Source organism: Ceratotherium simum, chromosome 3, assembly GCF_057802395.1.
Source record: "Ceratotherium simum simum isolate JZ-2026a chromosome 3, ASM5780239v1, whole genome shotgun sequence".
NCBI classification, from domain to species: Eukaryota; Metazoa; Chordata; class Mammalia; order Perissodactyla; family Rhinocerotidae; genus Ceratotherium; species Ceratotherium simum.
The window spans coordinates 53,439,832-53,464,285 of record NC_141902.1 but is presented as its reverse complement, the minus strand read 5'-3'; the positions used below and the strand labels follow the sequence as shown (position 1 = coordinate 53,464,285).

The 24,454-nt window shown below is 39.6% G+C and overlaps 1 protein-coding gene across 5 annotated transcripts in view; it reads left to right on the top strand.

The window, feature by feature from the left end:
* Positions 1 to 24,454, top strand: part of SLTM (SAFB like transcription modulator) — a 71,469-nt gene that overhangs the window by 40,873 nt on the left and 6,142 nt on the right. For 4 of the 5 annotated variants that reach the window (XM_087427813.1, XM_087427823.1, XM_087427801.1 and 1 more), the window contains 2 exons: positions 259 to 419; positions 2,307 to 2,995. In XM_087427813.1, coding sequence (XP_087283939.1) covers positions 259 to 419; positions 2,307 to 2,415 — 270 coding nt within the window. In that variant the 3' untranslated portion in view covers positions 2,416 to 2,995. Of the gene's footprint in view, positions 1 to 258; positions 420 to 2,306; positions 2,996 to 24,454 lie in introns of those variants that run through there. The other variant, XM_087427805.1, reaches the window with a different exon arrangement.

Below are 24,454 nucleotides of genomic sequence, written 5' to 3'. Positions count from 1 at the left end.
AAAAGTACATGGGTGCTAGAAGGTATAGAAATAGAAATTACAGTGCTGAATCATGTCCCCCATACCCTACCCTGAAGCCCGAGTAGCTTCTCAATACGAAATAGATGGAAACCCTTCTCATATGCTGTTGTATTATTCATCCTTTTATCTTCTCAGACATCTTATTAATTTGCTTCTGACATTAAAAGCACACCAGCATAAGTAAATTGGTATGAGGCTGAGAGTGTCATGACTTTTCTTTAATAAACTATTCTTTAGCACTATCCGGAAGAACGACATGTGGTTGAACGCCACGGACGGGACGCAAGTGGACCAAGGAAAGAGTGGCATGGTCCACCTTCTCAAGGGCCTGGCTACCATGATGCAAGGCGAATGGGTGATGGCCGGACAGGAGCAGGCATGATATCCCAACATGCAAGGTAAGTAGTTAATCAGTTAAGACTTTTCTGCCAGCACACAACCAAACCTTTATCCTTTCCTTAAAGGTCATTATAGTTTCTGAGAGATTGAATTGCAAGTAGTTAACAACCCTAGGTCTGCCCAAACATTTCCCCATATTAACTAAAAATCTCTAGGAGATCATATGCAGGGCAAGTGATGTTAATTTGTTGGTTTATATTCCTCATTGTAAGTTAACTGATTGACCTTCTGGCATAGATACAAGTATGTCAGAATCCGGTAGATAATGAACGTTAACTTCATGTTGGAACCATCTTCTTGTTGACTACCCCTAGGAAGGAAAAAGAAACTGAAAGTATGTTCTGCTTTGTTCCTTTTCAAATAACTCAAGCAAAACTTTTGGACATTTAATCCAAAGAATGTTCCTATGCTAAGAGACAAGCTTTATTTTCTCTTCACACCAACATCCGTTGTGGCCCTTCAGCTGGCAGGTCTTCTGCCTCTCGCTCTCTTCCATGCCCTTCCTGCTTTCCCATTCTCTGTCTTAGAAGAGATACTGGCTTGGCTTAGTAACCCAACTTACTACTATTCTACGGTCACTTCTACCATCAAACTTAAGTGAGTGTTTATTATACTTGTGCCTGTACAGCCTCGTCACTCATTCTGTCTTTGGTTTTTAAGTGTCACCAATGCCTTTTTTCTTGATAAATATAGATTCCTTTATTTTCTTTGTTCTCAGGCTCCTGGTGGTTAAGCACTATTTCCCACTGTTGCTTTTCCTTTATTTTGAAACACTCCTCTGTTTTCTAACGCACTATAATTTTCTTTCTACCATTTTGATTTCCTTTGCTGGCTCCTTCAAATGGTTGAACTTTAGACACTACACTTTGTTTTTAGCTCTATATTGTGATCTGCATGTAAATGCCTTGCTGTCTCCATAAATTCAAGGTCACAGGCAATCTCATTCCTCTTCCTGCTTCAAACCTTCTCGTCCCATTTGTGGCCTCCAGCTTCTTTTAATTTGCCAGTGCTCTACGCCTCTCATTCACCCCGGCTGGAAAAACGTGGGCCTCATCTTTTTCCTTCTTAATTCCTACCATAAATTTCTAAGCGTGGTTCAGTTTTTTAAAAAATACTTGTAATAGCTATGCCTTCTTCCTCATTTTGACTTCTGTCAGATCTTCCCAAATTAGTCTTTTTCCTGCTCTGTTATTCACACTATTTCTAAATTTAACTGTTGGAACTGTTTTGTTATACCATTTACTTGCTCCAAAACCACAAGCAGCTTCTCTAGGTCACAGATCTAATCCAGATTCCTCAGCCTGGCATTCAGACCTTTCTGTAATCTGGTTTTATGCTATTGAAATCATTTCACCGTGGGTTTTTATCTCCCAAATTTGTTACAGGGTTTTTTGGGGGGTCTTTTTTCCTGTGTTACTCATTAGTACCTACTATGTTGCATTATACATATAAAAAATTCCACAAATATTTCTTGAATGATGTCCTCTAGCTCAGAGGTTCAAGTTCCTAGTTGATGCTGATGCTGCTGATCTGGGGACCACACTTTGAGAACCACTGCTCCACTCCATTCCTGTGTGTCCCATTAAATGGCTTACTAAGAAACGGGGGCTTTGAAACAAGACTGCCTAAGTTCAGTTCCTCACTCCACCGTTTATTAGCCCTATGATCTTCAGCAAGTTACTTAACCTCTAGATCTCAGTTTTTTCATCAGTAAAATGGGCTTAGTAATGATACTACCTCACAGGACTGTTAAACAGAGTGAATTATTTAATATGGGTAACGTCCAAAGAACAATGCCTGGTAAATGGTAAGCACTTTGTAGGTATTAGCTAGAATTATTTGTTCTTTTGTTCTCTGACTTTTTTTTTCTTTTAAACCTTTTTCAGTAATGCATCCCCAATTAATAGAATTGTACAAATCAGTGGCAATTCCATGCCAAGAGGAAGTGGCTCCGGATTTAAGCCATTTAAGGGTGGACCTCCACGACGATTCTGAAAATTAGCTCTCTGCCATGGTTTCAAGATAATTTATTGAAATCTCCTGTAAACTTTACTTGACTACTTATGAAGAGGACCTCTGACTTGCTTGAGAGTTCTGTCAGACTTTTCCTTTTTTCTCTTTTTTTAAAATTTAACATGATTGCTTTTCTCAATTTTGGAGAAGATGTTTAAATAGTTCTGTTTTAACTTTTAATAGTTTTGTGTATCATTCAACTTTTTTTCTTGCAGCACCGAGACACATTTGCAAAGATTGGAATCAAGACCATTTTAACGCTGTGTGAATATACAGAGTAGTTTGCAGCCGTGTGGTAGTAGTTTAATTTACAGCATTAGCTCTGTGGTGTCAGGCTCTAGAGTTACTTCTCGTCACCAAGCATTTTCAGCCTCCATTTTGAAGGCTGTCTAAGCTTACAAAGTCTGCTGTCTAATTTTTAGAGAATAAGATTGTTCCTTGCATTTCTGAGTATTATGTAACCTATTTTTGCAGAAGGTACTATTACATTAAGTGCATCTGTGTATCCTGGTTTAAAAAAATGTACTCTTTTTTGAAATAAACCTTCATATTCTGTATAGTTGCTAAAGTGTTGAGAACCTTTTTAATTGTAAAATGAGAACTGATTTTCAGTTGAGTGTAGCAGCACACTTGTTCAGGTTTGCATGGTATGAAACCAAATAGATTCGTGAAACCTTGGCCATGAGGTTTGTATCACTGAGGTTCTTAGGCTGAGTTGTGCAGGTAAGTGCACTTTTAGGTAATCTGCACTGTTTGATGGATAAATTCCATCTCTGGGAATTGTTTGAGTATTAATGTTTCCATGTTCCCAACTATGTTGAGAAGTGGAAAAAAACCTGGGTTCTAGATTGGTGAATCAGTTGGGTTTTGTAAATACTTGTATGTGGGAAGGCATTGTTGTCTCTTTGTGAAAATAAAAATCCACACCCAGAAGTGTGTGTGTCTTTGTTTCCAGCTTTTTAGGTGTTAGTCCTCCATCCCTTTCTGGAGTTAAACCCAGAGTAATTGACTAGGATTACAGCTATAAAGGCAGTCTTTGGTCTTTGTTCCTAGGAAATAAGTCTTACTTTGACTCTTCACCTCAGTAGCTGGACAGCACAATCTGTTGAAGTGTTGGAGACTTAACCACTAATCGTATAGCTTTTTTTTTCTCTCTTTTTAAGGCATGTTTTCTAGGAAAGCCCTTCAAGGTAACTTGTGAATACCACCTCTTACAGCCTTCCATATTGCTTCATATAAATTAGTGGTGAATAATCCAAATGGTCCAGATTCTTGGTAAATGCAGCAGTCTCTATGCTCAGACAAAGTGAAAGGTGGGAGTAAGGGATTGCTCTGTGTCCACCTTTTGATGTGAGGAGGAGTCTTTGTAGAAGTTCCTGTAAATATTCCTCGGTGGATAGCCTTGTGCCCATGAGGTGGCTCAGACTTCTGAGGGCTGTGGGCAGCCACGGTACCCTAGTCTTTGGCTCTTTGGGGAAGTGGCACTTTTTGTATTGCTCTGGATTTCATAGTCTTTTCTGCCCTTCCTAGCCCTACAACTGTGGGAGCAGGTGGTATGTGTGGGAGGGTCTCCTTCATTTCCTGGTCCCTTGCACTTTGTAGCATGGCGCAATCGAAGCCTTAGTATGTACTGGAGTGAACTAACTTCAGCTCTGCCGCTCTCTGTGATGCTGGGTCATTATGTCGCTTCCAGTCTGTTTCTTCATTTGCAAAGTGGAGCTGTACTTACCACAAGGGATTACACAGTGGCTCACTTTTGCTAAGCACTTTATATGCTGGGCAATGTGCTAGGCATTTTAAGTGCATTTGCTTGCCTAATACTCAGAAGAATCCTACTAGCCGTAGGTAACAATTCCTGTCCTACCCATTTTTCAGATACGGATCTGAGTAGTAATCTGCTCTTAAAAAATTAGATCTTTGATTTGTTCCAGTCTTTTCTACACTTAGCCTGAAGGGTACAATAGTCCACAGATAGTGTAGGTAATTATTTTTTCCTCAGGTTGCCATGGTATAGCTTTTTCCAGTTGAGAAAATCTGACAGAACCACTTTCTGAAATTTTGGCATTGAGGTTGGGAGTAGCCCTCCAGGTTCAGGGGCACCAGTTAGTAGAGATCTGGCTGGCCGCAGAGTCAGTAGTGAAATCCAAATTTAGAGATTTTTTTTTTTTTTTTTTTGTGAGAAGGACTAGCCCTGAGCTAACATCTGATGCCAATCCTCCCCTTTTTTCTTGAGGAAGATTGGCCCTGAGCTAACATCTGTGCCCATCTTCCTCTACTTTATATGGGATGCTGCCACAGCATGGCTTAACAAGCAGTGTGTCCGTGCACGCCTGGGATCCGAACCTTCGAACCCAGGGCCACCGAAGCGGAGCACGCGCACTTAACCACTTGTGCCACCGGGCCGGCCCCCAAATTTAGAGATTTTATAAAGGAAGCTGGGTTCCTCAAAACCAAGAGGAAGGAGGAAAATTTTCTCTTCTCCATATACTTGAGCAATCCAATGTTTCATTATAATGTAGAAGGTTTCAGTGATTTAGGAGCAATAGATAGTGTACAGTGGTTCAAGAAAGAGCCAGTCTTAATAAGCTTGGACAAGACACTGAAGTCAGAAACTACACATGCCAAAAATAATTGTAAAGAAAAAAGCTTCGGAATTACGTAGAAAAAAATTCCAAGCCCTTAAATACATGAAGTAAAGAAAAATTTGGAAACCCTTCTGTCTGTGTTTGTGTCCCTTGCTAGATTGTCACCTAACTCAGTTCCTCCATACTTAAGCCAGTTCCAACAATTAAATACTTACTGAATCCTTACTGAAAAAATGTCAAATTACTTTGCATTCTCTATAAAGAACCTCATCTAATCCAACCCTTTACCTAAAGATGAATCTTTTCCAGTACTTCCAACGAATGCTTCATTAGCATTCCTCTCAAGCACCTCTGATTTAATCTGTTCAGTTACCCCTCACAAACTAATCCTCACAAATGTTCAGTCACTGTCTTCAAGTCAATAAGGCCACCATACATAAAAGTCTCTTTCCTAAACGACTTAAAATGCATCCGTCAACAAATACTGCTTATTTTTACCTGAAACATTGTTTTCTGAAATCCTTAAGTGCTTCCTACAAGATGAGTTTCTGTCTTTCCCTATTCTCTCTCTGTACTTAGCCATTCCAGCTGGCCTTAAGGGTCAGGGTTCATAGAGTTAATTCTCGCCTGTCCTGTACCAATCACCTTTATCTCACACCTCCACCACCACACCTCATGTATTTTTCTCTCCTCTGCTTTAAACCCTCTAGTATCTCCGCATCTCGCTCGGAGTAAATCTAGTCTTTTGAGTGGCCTGCTTCTCTCGCCTCATCTACTACTCTCCTCGCTCGCTTTGTTTCGGTCACATTGGCCTCTTTCTGTTGCTTGAATACAACATCCCATCTCCAGCCTTTCGCTCTTGATAGTTCCTTGATCTGCAGCGTTGTTTCCCCAGATATCCACGTCTCCCTTCAGGTCTTTGCTACAATGTCGTTTTCTCCGTGATGCCTTCCCGGATACTTAAAACTGCCGCCCTCTTAGTCCACCCCTGGTATTGCCCCCTCCCTTCCCATCTGACGTATTTACCATCTGTCTCTTCCTACTCAGATGTACGTGCCAGGAGGGCAGCAAGTTCTGTCTTCTTTTTTCTCGCTGCTATATTCCCAGCACCTGCCACTTAGCCACTCAATAAATACTTGTTGAATACGTAACCATGTGGAGGATTCATAATTTTAATAGAAGGGGCTTAGGGGCAGCAATCTGGTTGGAATGGGGGCTCTAGGCTGTCTTGAAGTTGCAGTGGTGTAATAAACACACTGTTCTAAGATTGAATACTTATGGGTAACTTTGAGAATATCTAGTGAAAATTAAGGTGGGAGCTTGAGGAGGCCTAAAGGCCTCTCCCAAGCCACCCCTTGGTGCAGCCACCAGTAAGAAATGGGACTGTTTAGGGACAGGCTTCCCAAACCACCAGACCAGGGGCTTATGCTCCCTGAGAGGAGATGGCTGCCTGAGGCGTGACCGTTAGCCGTGAGGGCGTCTTTGCTCCAGCTTCATGCTCGCCAGTCATATATTTTGCCTCCCACTTGGATTTACCAACAGGGTTAGGAAACAAGTGTATGAAATCTGCTCAATAGTTAAATTTTAATCAGTTTGTTAGAGACTAACTAAGCGCATCAAAAGCTCAAGCAATACCCAGTCATTTAGATAGAGACAGTTTTCTTAGTAAGTTTCTAGTGATATTCGTCAACATATATTTAATTTACTCATCATACTCTGCCAAGCATTTGGGAGGTGGAGTGGAGGGGAAACAGGTCAGGTACTATGACAAGTAAGATACGATGCATCCCTCAAGTATAAAATACAATCATAAGACTAAACATTTGATTCCATAAAATAAGAAAGATCCCTTCTAAAATATCCTAATTTTCCTAAAATTATTATATACCGTTTAGCTTATTTCATGACTTTCACTCTTCCGTGATTGATCTGCCCTCCTTGGTCTCTCTTGTTCCTAGCTCTCTGGCCTCAGAGAGGCAGCCTGACTGGGTTGGCTTTCCCTTGTCTGCATTTCCTCACTACCACTGAACTACTCTGATAATCCAAATTGGGTGAGACTGTATCACAGGGAAGGCCGTCACTTCTGGGACAACTTGCAGGGTAGGCCAGTCTAAAGACTGGTTTAGGAATATGCAGGAATTAGGGGTTCATGGGCTAATTCTGCCACTTACTAGCTGTGTGCAATTATGGGCAATTTATCTGTAGGTCCAGGATGCTATGATCAACTTGGCTTACCTGACAGAGCTGTTGGAAGGGTTTAATGGGAAAATATGTGTGGAACACTGAACAAATTCTACTCATTTCTCTTCTAGCGAAGTCATGTTATGTATGCTCTCTGATTGTGAGACAAGAGAAAAACTTCAGTTGTAATGGTTGCTGCTTGAATAGAGAACTGAACTGGTACAGCTGCTGACTGGACAAAATCTGAGGTCTAACTGTGTGAGATAAGGCAGTAGTTCTTAAGCCTGGGCTCTGTCCCCAGACACTCATGGGTGGGGCCTAGGCGTGTTTTTCTGCAGGAGTTCCCCCAGAGGATTCATACGTGCTGCCAGGGTTGAGAATCACTGTAGAGATACAGCTCAGAGTAAGACCAAACACTCTTTGAAGAGCTGCTGGCAACTTTATGGGTAGCAGAGTTTTCCTTATCATTGCTCCAACACATGTCATTTTAGTTTAAGAAACCCCATCTTTTGCCTGCCAGTGGGCTGAGATGCTCTGATTAATGTAATTTTCTAGTTAACTGATGATTAATAATCCTGTATAGTTCAGCCACTCGGGGTGGGGTAAGGGGACCCTTCTGCATCAGCTCTAGGAACTTGTGTCCAGAGCTTCCAGAACTGTCCTGGTTGAGCTGTGAAATGTCATATTATGTATTATTTAGATAAGCAGTACTTTGTTTTCATTCTAATGACTAGAGAGTCACCTTTGAAAATGGTTTAAAAGGGTTATAGCCAGATCCCAAGATGAAGAGACTAGATCAAGAGTTAGAATCTCTGGAGTCTGGTTTTGAGCCTACTAGTTGAAGCATATAATTAACCTTTATGGACCCCAATTGCTTTCTCCATAGGTTTATGACCTTTATGATTCCTACTGTTTAACTTCTATTATAATAAAAATGTAAAGTTCAGGCAACTCTGATCATTTTAACCAATTACAGGAAATTAAAGGGAGAAAAATCTTGTCACACAGTAAGGTAAGTAATATTTCAAGCTTACCATGTATCAGGCTTGTTAAATGTATTATGAGTATGATTGTCATCACAGAAGTTATCGAGCACTTACCATGTGCTAGGCATTGTACTAGGTAATTTACATGCATTAGTTCATTTGATTCCCACAACAAGCTTATGATTTAGATGTAGGTACCGTTATTATTCCTGTTTTATATGTGTGGAAACTAAGGAACAATTTGTCCAAGATCATAAAGGTAGCAAGTGGTGGGACCAAGATTCAAACTTGCACATACTTACAAGAACATCACTTCAAGTCATTGTTGGCAGGTATGACCGGTGACACATGTAATATATTTGACACCACAAAGCAAATAATTTCTTATCCCTTACTCTGTATGACAAAATTATTTTCTGTAATAAGCATTTCCTTTATTTGTTCTTTAGTTTTTTGTGTGTGTGCGTGAGAAAGATTAGCCCTGAGCTAACATCCGTTGCCAATCCTCCTCTTTTTGCTGAGGAAGGCTGGCCTTGGGCTAACATCCATGCCCATCTTCCTCTACTTTATGTGGGACGCCGTCACAGCATGGCTTGACAAGCGGTGCGTTGGTGCGCACCTGGGATCTGAACCTGTGAACCCCGGGCCACCGAAGCAGAGCGCATGAACTTAACCATAACTCCACCGAGCCGGCGTCTGTTCTTTAGTTTTAAAGTAAGAGAAAAGAATTTTCGGTTTAAAAGATATTATTACAATTCAGTAAAATATTTTTTGTGTCAACTAAAATTTGCAATTACCAAGGAAAAATATTACACTTTCTAGTTCTCACTCTATTTTTTTTTTTTTAATTTTTATTTATTTTATTTTTTTCCCCCAAAGCCCCAGTAGATAGTTGTATGTCATAGTTGCACAGCCTTCTAGTTGCTGTATGTGGGATGCGGCCTCAGTGTGGCCGGAGAAGCGGTGCATCGGTGTGCGCCCGGGATCCAAACCCGGGCCGCCAGCAGCGGAGCGCACGCACTTAACTGCTAAGCCATGGGGCGGCCCTCTATTTTTAAAATTTAAATGTAAACATTCCAAGTGGACGCATGGAATGACAGAAATGAAGTAACTCAAATTATGGTTTTCAACGTATAGGTCTTGCACATATTTTGCTAAATTTATATCTAAGTAGTATGTTTGATGCTATTATAAATGGAATTTTTAAAATTTCAATTGTTCATTGCTAGTATGTAGAAATACAATTTAAATTTTTTGAAGTCAAATTTATGAGTAATATCACGCACACATTTTACATGTACAGTTTAATGAATTTTGACAAATGCATACACCCAAGTAACCACTGCCATGATGAAGATGCAGAATATTACCATTGCTAAAACTTTTCCTTGTGCCCTTTCCTGGTCGTCACGGTCCACATCTGTGGCCCCAGGCAACCACTTATTTGCTTTCTAGCACTACAATTTTATGTTTCCTAGAGTTTCATGTAAACGGAATCATACAGTAATGTTTTATTTTGTATTTGGCTCCTTTCGTTCAGCGTAATGTTTTTGCAATTCAGCCATGTTGCTTAGTATATCAGTAGTTCCTTCTTTTTGTTGCTGTGTAGTATTCCACTGCCTGGGTGTACCACAATTTTTTATGTATTCATCTATTGATGAAAATCTGAGTTATTGACAGTTTTTGGCTATTATGAATAAAACTGGTATGAATATTTTTATACAAGTCTGTGTGTGTACATATGTTTTCATTGCTCTTGAGTAAATATCTAGGAGTGGAAATTGCTGGGATATATATATATATCCTTTTGTTTTTGTTGTTGTTAAGGATTTTTGCGTTGTTTCCATGAGGAATATTAGTCTGTAGTTCTCTTTTCTTGTAATATTTATGGGAGTAATGCTGGCTTCATAAATATAGTAGAGAAATGTTCCCTCCTTTGCCTTTTTCTGAAAGAGTTTGTGTGAGATTGGTATTATTTTTTCCTTAAGTGTTTGATAAAATTTACCAGTGAAGCCATCTGGGCATGGAGTTTGGGGAGATACTAAGTTTACAGATTCAATTTCCTAAATAAACATAGGGCTATTAAGATTTTCTATTCTTGGGCCGGCCCCGTGGCTTAGCGGTTAAGTGCGCGCGCTCTGCTGCTGGCGGCCCGGGTTCAGATCCCGGGCACGCACCGACGCACCGCTTCTCCGGCCATGCTGAGGCCGCGTCCCACATACAGCAACTGGGATGTGCAGCTATGACATACAACTATCTGCCGGGGCTTTGGGGGAAAAAATAAATAAATAAAAATTAAAAAAAAAAAAATCTTTAAAAAAAAAAAAAAGATTTTCTATTCTTGAACTAATTTTGGTAATGTGTGTCTTTCAAAAAGTTTATCCATTTTATCTGAGTGATCACATTTATTGGCAGAAAATTATTCATTACATTCCCTGTTGCCCTTTTAATGTCTGTAGGATTTGTAATGATGTCACCTCTTTCATTCTTGATATTGAAAATTTGTGTCTTTTATCTTTTTCTCTAGATCACTCTGGCTAAAGTAATTTTAGATTTTTTCCCCTCAAAGGACCAGCCTTTGGTTTCATTGATTTTCTTTATCACTTGTCTATTTTCTATTTATTTTTTCCTATTCTTATCTTTTATTATTTCCTTCTAGTTATTTGGATTTAATTTGCTCTTTTTCTCCCCTAAGGTGTTAGCTTAGATCATTTTTATAGGCCCTTCTTTTCTAATTGCTTTATAAGATTTAAAGATTCTGTTGATGCTGGGACACAATACAATGATACTCTGATAGATGAAAGGCAGAACTCTCTTACAGCTCTGAACAAGAAAAAGCTTACATGCAGTGCCACACAGGGGGTTGCACCCAGGGACAGGGTAACAGCAAGTTAGAGCTGTAGGTGGCAGCTTACGTATGGCAAGTGGAGTGAAGTTAGCTAGGTTTCACGGGCTCCCTTGTGGATTGGCTAATTTGAATAATTTCACTAGGGGCATAAGGATGGTCCTTAGTTGTCTGGTACCCAGCCCCAGGGCAGTTAGAATGGGTGCATAGGGCCCAGGAGTATGAGAATCCAATAAGGGAAGTGGTTGGGATGTAGACTTAATCAGCCACCCAAGAAGGGAAACTGACTTGCCACTAGCCAGGGCCTTAAAATTGAGTCAAGATAGCATTTTTAACTTCTGGATATATATCCTACGGAAATGAAGTCTTGATCTCGAAGAGATATCTGCGCTCTTATGTTCATTGCAGTGTTATTCACTATAGCCAAGATATGGAAACAACCTAAATATCTGTTGATGGGTGAATGAATAAAGAAAATGTGTGTATATATATATATATATATATATATATATATATATATATATATGCACAATGGAATATTATTCAGCCTTATAAAAGAAAGAAATCCTACCATTTGGGACAACACGGATGAACCTAAGGACTTTATCCTAAATGAAATAAACCAAACACAAAAAGACAAATACTGCATGATCTCACTTATATGTGGAAACTAAAATAGTTTAATAGAAGCAGAGAGTATAATGGTGGTTGCCAGGGGCAGGAGGAAGGAGGAAATAGGGAGATGAATGAGTTCTGGGGATCTAATGTACAGCATGATGACTATGGTTAACAATACTGTATTGTATACTTGAAATTTGCTAAGAGAGGTCTTAAGTGTTCTTACTACAAAAGAAAGAGGAAGATAGAAAAGATAACTATGTGAGGTGATGGATATGTTAATTAGCTTAATTGTGGTGATCATTTCATATTATGCATATGTTAATAGGATGTTAAGTGTATACAATTTCTTTGTGGCAATTATAACTGAATAAAGCTGAAAAAAATTTTTTTAAATAGCGTTTAAGAAATATATCACAATTGACCCCTTGAAATCTTGACATCAGTTTTAAGTTCAGTTATTTGGGGTATTTGAGTGGCATGGATAGTAGAGGAGAATTTTAGAGAGCAGAGCATAAGTTGCCCTGAATAGCACAGAAAACATTTTATTGTGATAGTAAAAGGAAGAAAACAAGTAGAAGTACAAGGAGTCCTTGTAGTCTGGCCCATGACCAAGTTCCCCATTTAATATGGCATTAGCCATGAAAACAGACTTGAAATTTCTGGGGTCTCTAAGAATATCTTGGTGGAGTTGTAAAGTGTATTAAAAGTCAAAGTTATATTTTTCATGACAATCATATCTTGGTGTATTCCTTGGGTGAAGGTGGCAGGTTCTGCAGTTATGTTGTTGGAGGAAATGAACTGATAGTTCAGTAATGTATGTGTAAATGTTAGTGGTATTTGTTTGTAACCAAGTGGAAGGGGTAGTTGTGGTGGCCATGGTTGGAGACGCAGGGTGAGCAGTCAGGTGGCAAGCCAGAGAGGGGAGTAGGAGCATGCTGTGGGGAGTGGGAGGTCCTCTCCCCAGGGAGTCAAGGGGTGGACTGATATGAGGCAGTTGCCACCTGGGGAAAGCAATAATTTCCATTAATTTTTAGAATGGCATACATAGTAATAAGCTCTACAGGATTTCCTGTTAGGCATGGGGGTGTAAGGATGTACATTTTGGCAGAGAGCAAGGAATATAATATACTAGGACCATGGGCTCAGTAAACAGCAAGCTCAGGAAACATAATAGAATCTCTAATATCAAAAGAGGAAAAGCAATGAATGACCCGTGTCTAATTTGTCAGTGCCTTAGGAGAGGCAGCCCATGGGCATTGCCTGGGCAGCGGTCTCAATGTCTGGGTTGCAGTCGTCTCTGGTGAAGGGGACAAAGTCATTTCCAATGGTGAGATCTTGGACTGCAGTGACAGTGTCTGAGGTGATGTCATCTCCAGCAGTGAAATCCTAGGCCAGAGCAGTGTCATCTGGGATGTGGGACTGGTGTATCCTTTCCAAGTGGATACCCACTCAGATTGATATGGGTCATGTTTTTGTGACTCTGGCACGATAACAAGACTGAGCTGCTTGTAGAACTTGAAGGCAGTGTTGGGCCTGGGAGCTTGACTTGCAAATATCTTTTAAATCAAGGGACTTTGTGGGTGCACAGCTGGCAAAAGTGCTGTCAGCATCCATGATACTGCCAAAATTGGGCCAAAGTGCCAGAACCCAACTGGCACAGTTAAACCCCAACTGAGGGTGGCCAAATCTAAAAAATCCCAACAGTCCAAGGTTTTGCCCAGATGGGTGATAAGAGTGTTTCTGCAGCAAATGGGTTTTAAATCTTATGGTGTGATTTAGATGCATGTTGCTAATAGGATGTCAGATGGTTTGCCAATCAAAATATCAGTGGCTGAGGTTGTTGGAGCTCCAGCATGAGACTGTAGGCAGGCCCTCCAATTTAGCCGGTTATTATGGGCCTTTTGTTCTCTGTGTTGGTTTGATTGTTGGCAGGCAAGTTGCCCCCCAGGGCCTTTGGGCTGCAGGGCTTGCATTAGCCACACTCGATGGCATGTGGGCCTCAACGTTTGCCATGCTTGGTTGAAACAATGACTTAACGTAGAGGGTTTGTACCTCTGGATTACAAACCAATGAAAGCACCCAGACCAGTAGTAACAAGACCAATAGTAACAAGACTAATAGCCAATGGAATGGTGTGCAGCTGCACTTGACAGACTTTATTTGCTCGATGTTGATTTTCCTCCAGTATGGATTATTACCAATGAGGGGCTGTCTGGTTTCATCATTACGGGATATGGTATTGACTTTATTATCTCTGAATGTGGTTTTCATTTACTAAGTGGAATTTTCTATCCCCCTTCTTAGTAGTCCACCCTGTCTGTGGGAATGGCCCTGGACAACTAATTTTCATTTTTTTGAGGAGATTGGAAGGAGACCCCAGAAGAATTATCCACCTTTTTATAATCTGAATATTGAGGAAGGTTTTTTGGGTAGTGGAAGTTCAGGCTTAAATAGGTTCCATATTAGATGGGCAGGTGCCTTGCCTGACAGACAATCTGTGGTTAATGGGTCCCAGAAGACTATGCACCCTTGATCTAGCCTCCTGTCCTTATGGGATAGGTTGGAAATTCATAAAGATACAGGAGACATTATTAAAGGGCCTCATATATAACGAGTCTTCGTATACATAGAGGCAAGACATATCCTCTTTAAAGATAGGAAAGGGCATTGGAAAGTTTTTTTTAAGTTGACGAAAGGTGTGAATTGTCCAAGGAAACTTAAATTAAGTGAGATTAATGCCTGGGGCAAGACAGACACCCATTTAGGGGTCCATTTGCAGACTAGAGTTTAAAAAGCTGTTTGAAGAGACCATTATGTCTCATTACACTGGCTGTCTGGGACCTATTGGGAAGATAAAAGTTTTGTTGAATGCCTTTTCCAAGAGCCCAGCATCGTGATTTTGAGAAGTGAAATGTTTGCCTTGATTACTATCAGTAACGTCTAGAACTTTGAAGAGGATAAGGAGCATCTGGTGAGGCCTTGTATTATGGCCTTAGTATATGTGGAGACTCGTAACTTTGATTTATATCTTCTGCAAGGCAAGAGATTCTGAGTTCTTTCCCTTCAGGCGAGGGAACAGTTCTTAGGCCAAGGCCCAGAAGTTTGTAAAAATGTGCCAATGAGGCCATTTGCTGACCAGGACATCTAGTGCTAAGATGACTGCCTGAAGTTTGGCCAATTTTGCTGACCCTTATGTCCCATCCTTTATCAGGGACATCCTGGTTAAGGGATGAAAGCTGCAGCATTGCACTGAGCTCCCTCATATATAGTGGTGCAGTGCTGTCTGTGTACTCCACGAGCTCCCATTGCTGTTCTCTCAGTAAATTCCAGTGGCTCCCCAGGTAGCCAAGGGGTCTGGAGGAGGGGTGACATCTGGCAAAGCACTGAGAACAAAGGAGGCCATGTCTCCTGCAGTTGGAATATGCCAGTGGGTCCAGGTTTGGCACCATCCTGCATTCAGGAGGCCTCAGTAGCAGTGCTGAGCTTGTGGGGTGCTGCTTCCATGACCCAAGGCATGATGGGCAGCTGGGTACAAAGGGTCACAGTCTTGGGGTCTGTGACAGCCTCTATTTCCAGGATATCCCAGTATGTGGCCAGCAATTTCTGCTCTAATGGTGTACAGCATGAGGCTGAGAGGAGTAGTTTCTTACATCAGAAGCCTATGGGCAACCTATGACCATCTTAGGTGATCCAGAGACTCCAGGAGGCTTGAGGGGATGTTGTTAGAGCCTCTACAGCAAAGGAGTCTCTAAAGGCGTTAAAGGAAGTGCCTGTTGATTTTAATTTAGACAGATTCTAGGGCCTTTTGTTGGAAGGAGCTCAACTTAATGTGGGCTGATTTGTAACTAGTAACATCAGAGATTAAGTAAAACTTGTAAATGAGGAATATGTTGTCTCCAGGACCCAAAAAGGACTAGAAGGTATTGGACTTGTATGTCCTTAATGAGTGTATCAAATGAATCTCCTCAGAGGAGGTTGTCAACCTGTGCTCCTGGAGAAAGGTGAATGCAGTTAAGATCTTGTCTGCAAAAATTGTGTGTGATGGCAAGCTGTTGAGGTACCCCACGGCTAGCCTAGTAAAACTGTATTGTGTCCCTTAAAAGGGGACACAAAAGTGAAGGCAAACTGCGGCTGAGAGGCTGTGTAAATAGGCAATAAATAGAACATATCAGCCAAATCTATAATAGCTAAATATTAACCAGTTTCTGATTGCATAGCATTAGTAATTTCAATAATATTGGGTATTGGGTATGGGGGCCTTAATGAATGGGACCACACCATTAAGATAGCAGTAATCCACTGCAAGGCATCATTCATTCTTTCTAAGTTTAAGAACAGGCAAAAGTGGGCTGTCAAATGGAGAAGCAGTGGGAATAATCACCCATTCATTAATTAGGTTTTATATAGTAAGTTTCCATCCTTGAAGGCCCTGTTTTAACCCTAATTGGGCCATATTAACTACTTTAACCAGAGGTCCATGGGGTCCCATTTTGTCAAGCGAATTTGTAAGTGCCCAAGACTTAATTCAGTTTTAATCCGTTACTCATGTGTCAGAGTGTCTGTGCTCACCATGGAATATTTTAGGGCAGTGGGTCCTCTGGCTATGGGAAATTGAGGCAAGACTATAGTTAAAGTGAGGCATACCTATTTTTCCTCTATTTTATATTTAGTTACTCTCCTAAGATTATTAGAGTACCATGTTCAAATTTAGTGAGATCCCCAGGTATAACTGATAACTGTAATTTTAGCCCCAGTATTAAGTCCATAAAGCTTTGCCAGTTGGTGCATTTTAGTAAATGTTAAAGTTAATTCAGAACCTATTTGTTGTAGAGGCACAAGAGCTAATTGGTGCCCTTTTAATCTTTTTGTTATATAAATACTTTTAGTAAATTTTGGATTTTCAATTGGCTCAGATTATAGACCTTTGTTTCAATTTAATAATGTATATACATTTATTTTATTTCCTTGTCCTGTATCCAGGCTTCTTTTCTTTCTTTCTTCCTTTCCTTTCCTCCCTCCCTCCCACCCTCCCCCTTTTCCCTCCTCCCCTTTCCATTTTGTCACTGAATATACTGGGGGGGAGGTACTTTAGCCTACTCATACTTATACATTTTTTTCCTCCAGAGAGCCTCAAATCAGTATTGTTAGGGTTAGGGACCTCCCTCCTGGCAATGGTTGTATGGTTAAGGACCTGGGCTTAAGTTAGGTTTGAATTAATCCGTTTGCTGTGCCACAGGGGTACCATGGGTATTTTCCCTTATAACTCTGAGAATTAGGTTTTTCGTTGCAATGCAGCAGAAGCGTGCTGGTCCCACAGCCCATGGAAACTATTCTGCTACAGATTTGCTTTTTTCCGCGTGGGGGAAGCCGCAGGTTTCAGTTTCTGTCTCTGCCTGATGACTCATAGTACCAACTTTCTAGGCATGTTATGGGAAAAGGGAGGGAGAGGCATGGCCTGCTCCTAGGTGGCTGTCTTGCCTTCCAAGGCTTCCCAGTCTACCTGAGGACTTAGAGTGATAGGATCCTCTCCTTGGGACAACGCACTGAACCCATTGTCTGAAGTGTCAGTCTCTCCGCATTTGTGATGTGGTGGCACTTACTAAGGCCCAAGCACACTGTCCGGGGGTCTTCCATTATTCAAGCAATTGGGTAACCTCGGCAGGTATGCTGGGTGGGGAGGGAGGGGGTGCAGGGATGAGATATTTCTCCCCTAGCCCCTTCCCAGCCCTTCCCAGTTGCTTTAAAATTTTTTTTGTGTGAGGAGATCAGCCCTGTGCTGACATCTGCCAATCCTCCTCTTTTTGCTGAGGAAGACTGGCCCTGGGCTAACATCCGTGCCCATCTTCCTCCACTTTATATGGGATGCTGCCACAGCATGGCTTGCCAAGCAGCGCGTCGGTCCACGCCCAGGATCCGAACTGGCAAACCCCGGGCTGCTGCAGCGGAGCACGAGCACTTAACCACTTGCACCACCGGGCCGGCCCCTAAAATTTTTTATTTATCACTGTTTTTCAGCAATTTGATTATGATGTGTATTGGTATGTGTGTGTTTCCTACTTGTGGTTTGTTGAGATTCTTAGCTCTGTAACTTTTTTTTTTTTGGCATCAAATTGGGAAATTTTGGCCATTTTTCTTTCTATATTTTTTGTACACTTCCTACTCTTATTAAGAGACTTCATTTAAATATATTTTCTAACTTAATGTTGCCTTATAGGACACTGAACTTCTGTTTATTTTTTCATTCATTTAATCTTTGTGCTTTCACGTTTACCAGTCTTTTTCTTCTGCAGTGTCTAACCCACTGTTAATCTTATCCTGTGAAAATTTTATTTTACGTATATTTTTTTATCTCTAAAGTTCTATTTGGGTTTTTAAAAATACATTTGATTTCTCTCTTCATTATGTTCATATTTGCCTTTAAATACATGACTGTAGTATCTAAGATCCTTGTCTGCTAATTTAACGTATCTTATTATTTCTTTTATTTGAATTTTCTTCTGGCTAGGGATCACATTTTCCTGGTTTTTGGCAAGTCTAATAATTTCTTATTGGATCCTGGACATCATGAATGTTGTATTGTTGAATGTCTGGATTTTGTTGTCTTCCTTCAAAGAGTGTGAAGCATTTAAGTTATTTATTGATCAGTTTGATAAATTTCAGCCTTGTTTATAGGCTTTGTTATGAGGGATCTTGAGTAGCTTTCGTTCAAGGGGTAGTTCAATTGTAACACCGTGAAGTAGCCTCTTTGTGGTCAACAAGGAATGCCCTAGTTGATCACCCAGAACTCTCTGCTTTGGCTGGTTTAAACTTAAACTTCTTGCCCTGCATAACTCTGGGAACTGTTCAATTTATAACTGCTATATCTTTTTTTGCTCAACCTCATGAGTCTTATCTTATGCATGTTTGGCCTAATACTAAACAAAGACTGAAGGGGACTTATATGGAGCTCTTTTTCTGCATAGCTCCGTTCTCTCTGGAACTCTGTCCTACAGCTTCTAACTGCTCAGTCTCTCTGAACTCCAATCTCTGTCTTTTCATGTTCAGCATGCTAGGCTCTGACTGAGTTCCCCTCCCTGCACCACCATTAGGAAAATGCATCCAGGCAAAAAGATGGAGCAATCATAGAGCCTACTTTACTTGTTTCTTTTCTCTCAGGGATAACAATCCTGCACTGTCTGATGTCCTTTGTTTGAAATAGTCCTTTTATGTATTTTGTCCAGTATTCTAGTCCTGATGGGACAAATGTGACCCTTGTTGCTGCATCTTTTATGTATGAATAGTGACACACAATGAATTGCACATAAACACTTGATAAATTTTGACATATATATATATACACACACACACACACACAAATATATGTATGTATCTCCAGGAAACCATCACAATAATCAAAATGAAGAACATACCCATCATTCCCAAAAGTTTTCTTATGCCCTTTGTAATCCATCTCTATCATCCACTCCCACTCCATCTGCAGACAACCACTAATATACTTTATGTCCGATAGGTTAGTTTGCATTTTCTAGAATTTTATATAAGTAGAATCATAAGTATAGGCTCATTTTTATCTGGCTTCTTTTACTCACCATACTTAGAGATTTATCCATGTTGTTGCTTCTATCAGTAGTTGATTCCTTTATATTGACGAGTAGTACTCCCTTGTAAGGATAAACCACAACATGTTTATGTGTTCACCTGATAATGGACATTCGGGTTACTTTCAGTTGTAGGCTCTTTCAAATGAAGTTACTTTGAATATTTGTGTACAAGTCTTTGTGTGCACATATGCTTTCACTTCTCTTGGGTAAATATCTAAGAGTGGAATAGGTGAGTTTTATGGTAGGTATCTGTTTAACTTTTTTTTTTATTATTGAGGTCATAATAGTTTATAACATTGTGAAATTTCAGTTGTACAATATTATTTGTCAGTCACCATATATATGTGTCCCTTTACCCCTTATGCCCACTGCCTAACCCCCTTCCCCTCTGGTAACCACTAATCTGTTCTCTTTGTCCATGTGTTTATCTTTCTCATATAAGTGAAATCATGCAGTGTTTGTCTTTCTCTGGCTGGCTTATTTCACTTAACATAATACCCTCAAGGTCCATCCATGTTGTTGCAAATGGGATGATTTTGTCTTTTTTATGGCTGAGTAGTATTCCATTGTATATATATACCACATCTTTTTTGTTTTTTTATTGTGAAATTTTTGTTGTATATTATTGTTTGTCAGTCACCATATAAACGCATCCCTCCACCCATTGTGCCCACCCCCCACCCCCTTGCCCCTGGTAACCACCAAATAGTTCTATCTGTCCGTGTGTTGGTTTATCTTCCACATGAGTGAAATCATGCAGTGTTTGTCTTTCTCTTTCTGGCTTATTTTGCTTAACATAATACCCTCCAAGTCCATCTATGTTGTTGCAAATGGGACGATTTTGTCTTTTTTATGGCTGAGTAGTATTCCATTGTATATATATAGCACATCTTCTTTATCCAGTCATCAGTCGAGGGACACTTGGGTTGCCTCCATGTCTTGGCTATAGTGAACAATGCTGCGGTGAACATAGGGGTGCATAAGCCTCTTTGAATTGTTGATTTCAGGTTCATTGGGTGGATACCCAGTAGTGGGATAGCTGGATCATAAGGTATTTCTATTTTTAATTTTTTGAGGAATCTCCATACTGTTTTCCATAGAGGCCATGCCAGTTTGCATTCCCACCAGCTATGTATGAGGGTTCCCATTTCTTCACAGCCTCCCCAGCATTTGTTTTTTGCCTTGGTGATTATAGCCATTCTAATAGGTGTAAGGTGATACCTTAGTGTGGTTTTGATTTGCATTTCCCTGATGATTAGTGATGTTGAGCATCTTTTCATGTGCCTATTGGCCATCTGTATATCTTCTTTGGAGAAGTATGCCATATCTTCTTTATGCATCCATCAGTCGATGGGCAGTTGGGTTGCTTCCATGTCTTGGCTATTGTGAATAATGCTGCAATGAACATAGGGGTACATGAGTCTCTTTGAATTGTTGATTTCAAGTTCCTTGGATAAATACCCAGTAGTGCGATAGCTGGGTCGTATGGTATTTCTATTTTTAATTTTCAAAGAAATCTCCATACTGTTTTCCATAGAGGCTGCACCAGTTTGCATTCCCACCAGCAGTGTACGAGGGTTCCCTTTTCTCCACATCCTCTCCAACATTTGTTGTTTTTTCTCTTGGTAATTATACCCATTCTAACAGGTGTAAGGTGATATCTCATTGCAGTTTTGATTTGCATTTCCTGCTTAACTTTTTAAGAAACTGCCAAATTGTTTTCCAAAGTGATTGTATTGTTTTATATTCACACCAGTGGTATAAGGGTTCCAAGTGTTTCACATCTTTACCAACACTTGGTATTATCAATCTTTTTAATTTTAGCCATTCCAGTGGATGTGTACTGGTGTCTCATTATGGTTTTAATTTGCATTTCCCTATGACTAACGATGTTGAGCATCTTTTCATGCACTTATTTGCTATTTGTATATTTTTTTTGATGAAGTGGCTGTTCAAACTTGTGCCAATGTTTTATTTTTTCCTTGTTATTGAGTTGTAAGAGTTCCTTATATATTAATACAAGTCCTTTGTCAATATATGCTTTGCAACTATTTTCTCTCAGTCTTTAGTTTGCCTTTTCATTTTCTTAAGTGTCTTTAGGAGAGCAAAGTTTTAAATTTTGATGAAGTCTAATCATGTTCATTGATGTAAAGATTAAATATTAAGATGTCATCTCTTCCCAAATTGATATATAGATTCAATACAATCCCAATCAAAATTCCATAAAGCTTTTCTTGTAGAAATTGACAGGTTGATTTTAAAATTATATAGAAATGCAATTATATAGGACCTATAATAGTCAAAACCACCTTGAAATAGCAGAAAAAATTCAATTATTCTTGCTACTTGATTTCAAGACTTTTTATACTGCAACAGAAATCACGACTTTATGCTATTGGCATAAAGGTAGAATGAAATCCAGAAAATAAAAACCTATACATTTATGGTTAGTGATTTTGACAAAGGTATCTATATAATTAAATGGGGAAAGGATAATCTTTTCAATAAATAGGGCTGAAATAATGGAATAGCCATATGCAAAAAATGAATCGATCTTTACCTCACACCATATAGAAAAATTACCTTGAAATGGATCATAGACCTAACTGTAAGAACCAAAACCGTGGCCCATCTAGAAGAGGAGCAAATCTTAGTAATCCCACGTTTAAAATTTTGATTGGATACCAGAAATGTAGATGAAAAATTTCAGAACTACAATAAGTGGTTTAAAAAAGAAGAAGGTTATTGGAATATATGAGGTATGTAAACACTTACTGAATTTTTTTGAATGAAATATTTATGAAGGGAAATAAATCTAAAAGGCAGTGATAAATACAAACAGTGCACATTTAATTTGGCCTCCAAATCCTTCTATCTGTAGAATAAACCACCTCTAGAGAAATGCAGTTTTTCAGCTTGAGCGAAACTATTCTTTTGTTAAATCAAAAGCACAGAAAGAGAAGCTTCAGAAATTTTCAGGCCATAACCTTTGACCTTTTAATGAAAGATTCCAGTATCCCATTCCCACTCCAATGGAAAAAAACAACCACATAACACTGATGAAGTGAGGTTTCAAATACTTAGTCCCAGAATCTGATTTTAAAGGATTTCTTGTAGCCTCCCTATGCTGAGATTCTAATTCTGTCAAATGAGGCCTACATCTTAAATACTGATGAACATTCTATGCATCAAAAGAGTCAAGAATGGCATGCAAATTTGTGAAAGCTACTATAATTTTGAAGTAAAGAGATGGGCTTTGGAGTTAGACAGGTTTGGTTTTAAAATTCAACACTGCCCCTGGCAGTGACCTTTTACCATTTGCTTAATCTTTCAAGTTTCTGTTTCCTTAACTGTGACAGTATCAATCTCCTAAAATTTCTGTGAGGATTAAGTAAGAATAAGAATATAAGCAGTGCAATGTCTGATACATAGTAGTATTGCAATAAATGGAGAATATTGTTGTTATAATAATTATTAGTAACCAGTTAGTTCCCTGTTTTAAGGACTAGGCATTCAGTGGAATGCCAGTGTTCAGAGGCAATCCCCTTATCACCACTTCGCTGTTAAAGTGACTTATTTAATAAGGTTGGCAGCCCAAAGAAAAATCTTCAAAAGAATGAAGAGTCCTTTAAAGGCTGTCAGCCTTTGCCTGAGTTGACTCAAGAGTAGCAGAATGTGCCACCCAAAAATATGCCTCTTTGACATAAGTATTATTTTAAGCTGATTATTTTGAGAAACAGCAGACACAAGAGAAGCTCTGAAAACAGAGAAGTTACCCTTTTGTAATGGAAATTTACATTTATAAAGGAAGTCTTCCTTTACCAGAAAAAGGATGACTAAATCACAAGAGAATCTTGTGAATCTTGTAGAGAAGGCACCAACTTAATCTGCAGAACAAACCTTACCCTTGTTCACCATACTTTTCCTCCCCAGTTATGGGGTTACCTCCCCATAGCTGGTCTCCCCTCAACACTTTCTTTTGTCTTTAGCTGAAATGGTATTTAAGCCTGAATTCTAAGCCACCTCTGAGAGTTACTCATTTTTCCCTATCTTCCACATGTACATGAGGTATACATGTTAATAAATTTGTTTTTCTCTTATTAACCTGTCTTGTGTTACAGGGGCCCCAGCTGAGAACTTAGAAGAGTATAAGAAAAATGATTTTTTCCTCCCCTATATGACCTTGAATTTGTGGAAGGCCCTGACTTTAGCCTGGCTAACTTTCTTGGTCCTATGCTCCTGACTTCTATTACACCGACTTTTTTTTTGTGAGGAACATCGGCATTATAATTGGAGCAGTTTACTTTCATAAGGCTTAAGTAGCTTTCTTAATCTTCTTAAAGTTTTTTCTCATTTAAAGTTCTTGGCTTGGTTTAAAAAAAAAAAAAAAAGTTGTCCCTAGTCTGTTATTAACAATCTGTTACAATTTATTGTGTTTATTATGTATACGATACTTGATGTACATTATCTTTAATCGTTACAATTTTAAGAGGTAGAAATTATTCCATTTTAGACATGAGAAAACAGGCTGTGCAGAATTAGCTTGCTCTAAGACTGGAGGGTACAAAAAAGGCTACTAGGCCTGATTTTGAAGATTTCTGCAGGGTTTGAAACAGATGTACTTAAAAACTTCAGAGTCAGAATTTGAGCACAGACCTGGCCTAGACTTCTCTGTCCCCTCCCAGATATATTTATGAGCACAGGCTCTGGAGTCAGACTGCTTGGCTTCAAATCTCAGCTCCAACAAATTAACAGATGCCTACTTCATAGGATAATGTAAAGTGAGGAAAGAGACCCTGCAAGAAGGGTACAAAACAGGGTAGGAACAATGCTGCTTACTTCAGTTTTGTTTAGGCTGCTGTTACCCAAGTGTTCTTCCGTTGGTTCTAGGAGGATGCAGGATGATACCCAGGGAAAATCAGAGGTGGGGGATAAAGGATTAAGGATTTTACTTCCCTCTATCTATATAACTTTTATACTAATGGGGAAAACTAATTCAATAACCCAACTTATTACTTATCTTTTTAAAGGACAGGCAAGCAATAACTATATAATATAGATATTTTATTATTTTTTTTTCTAATTTTTTATTTATTTATTTGTTCCCCCAAAGCCCCAGTAGATAGTTGTATGTCATAGCTGCATATCCTTCTAGTTGCTGTATGTGGGACGCGGCCTCAGCATGGCCGGAGAAGCGGTGAG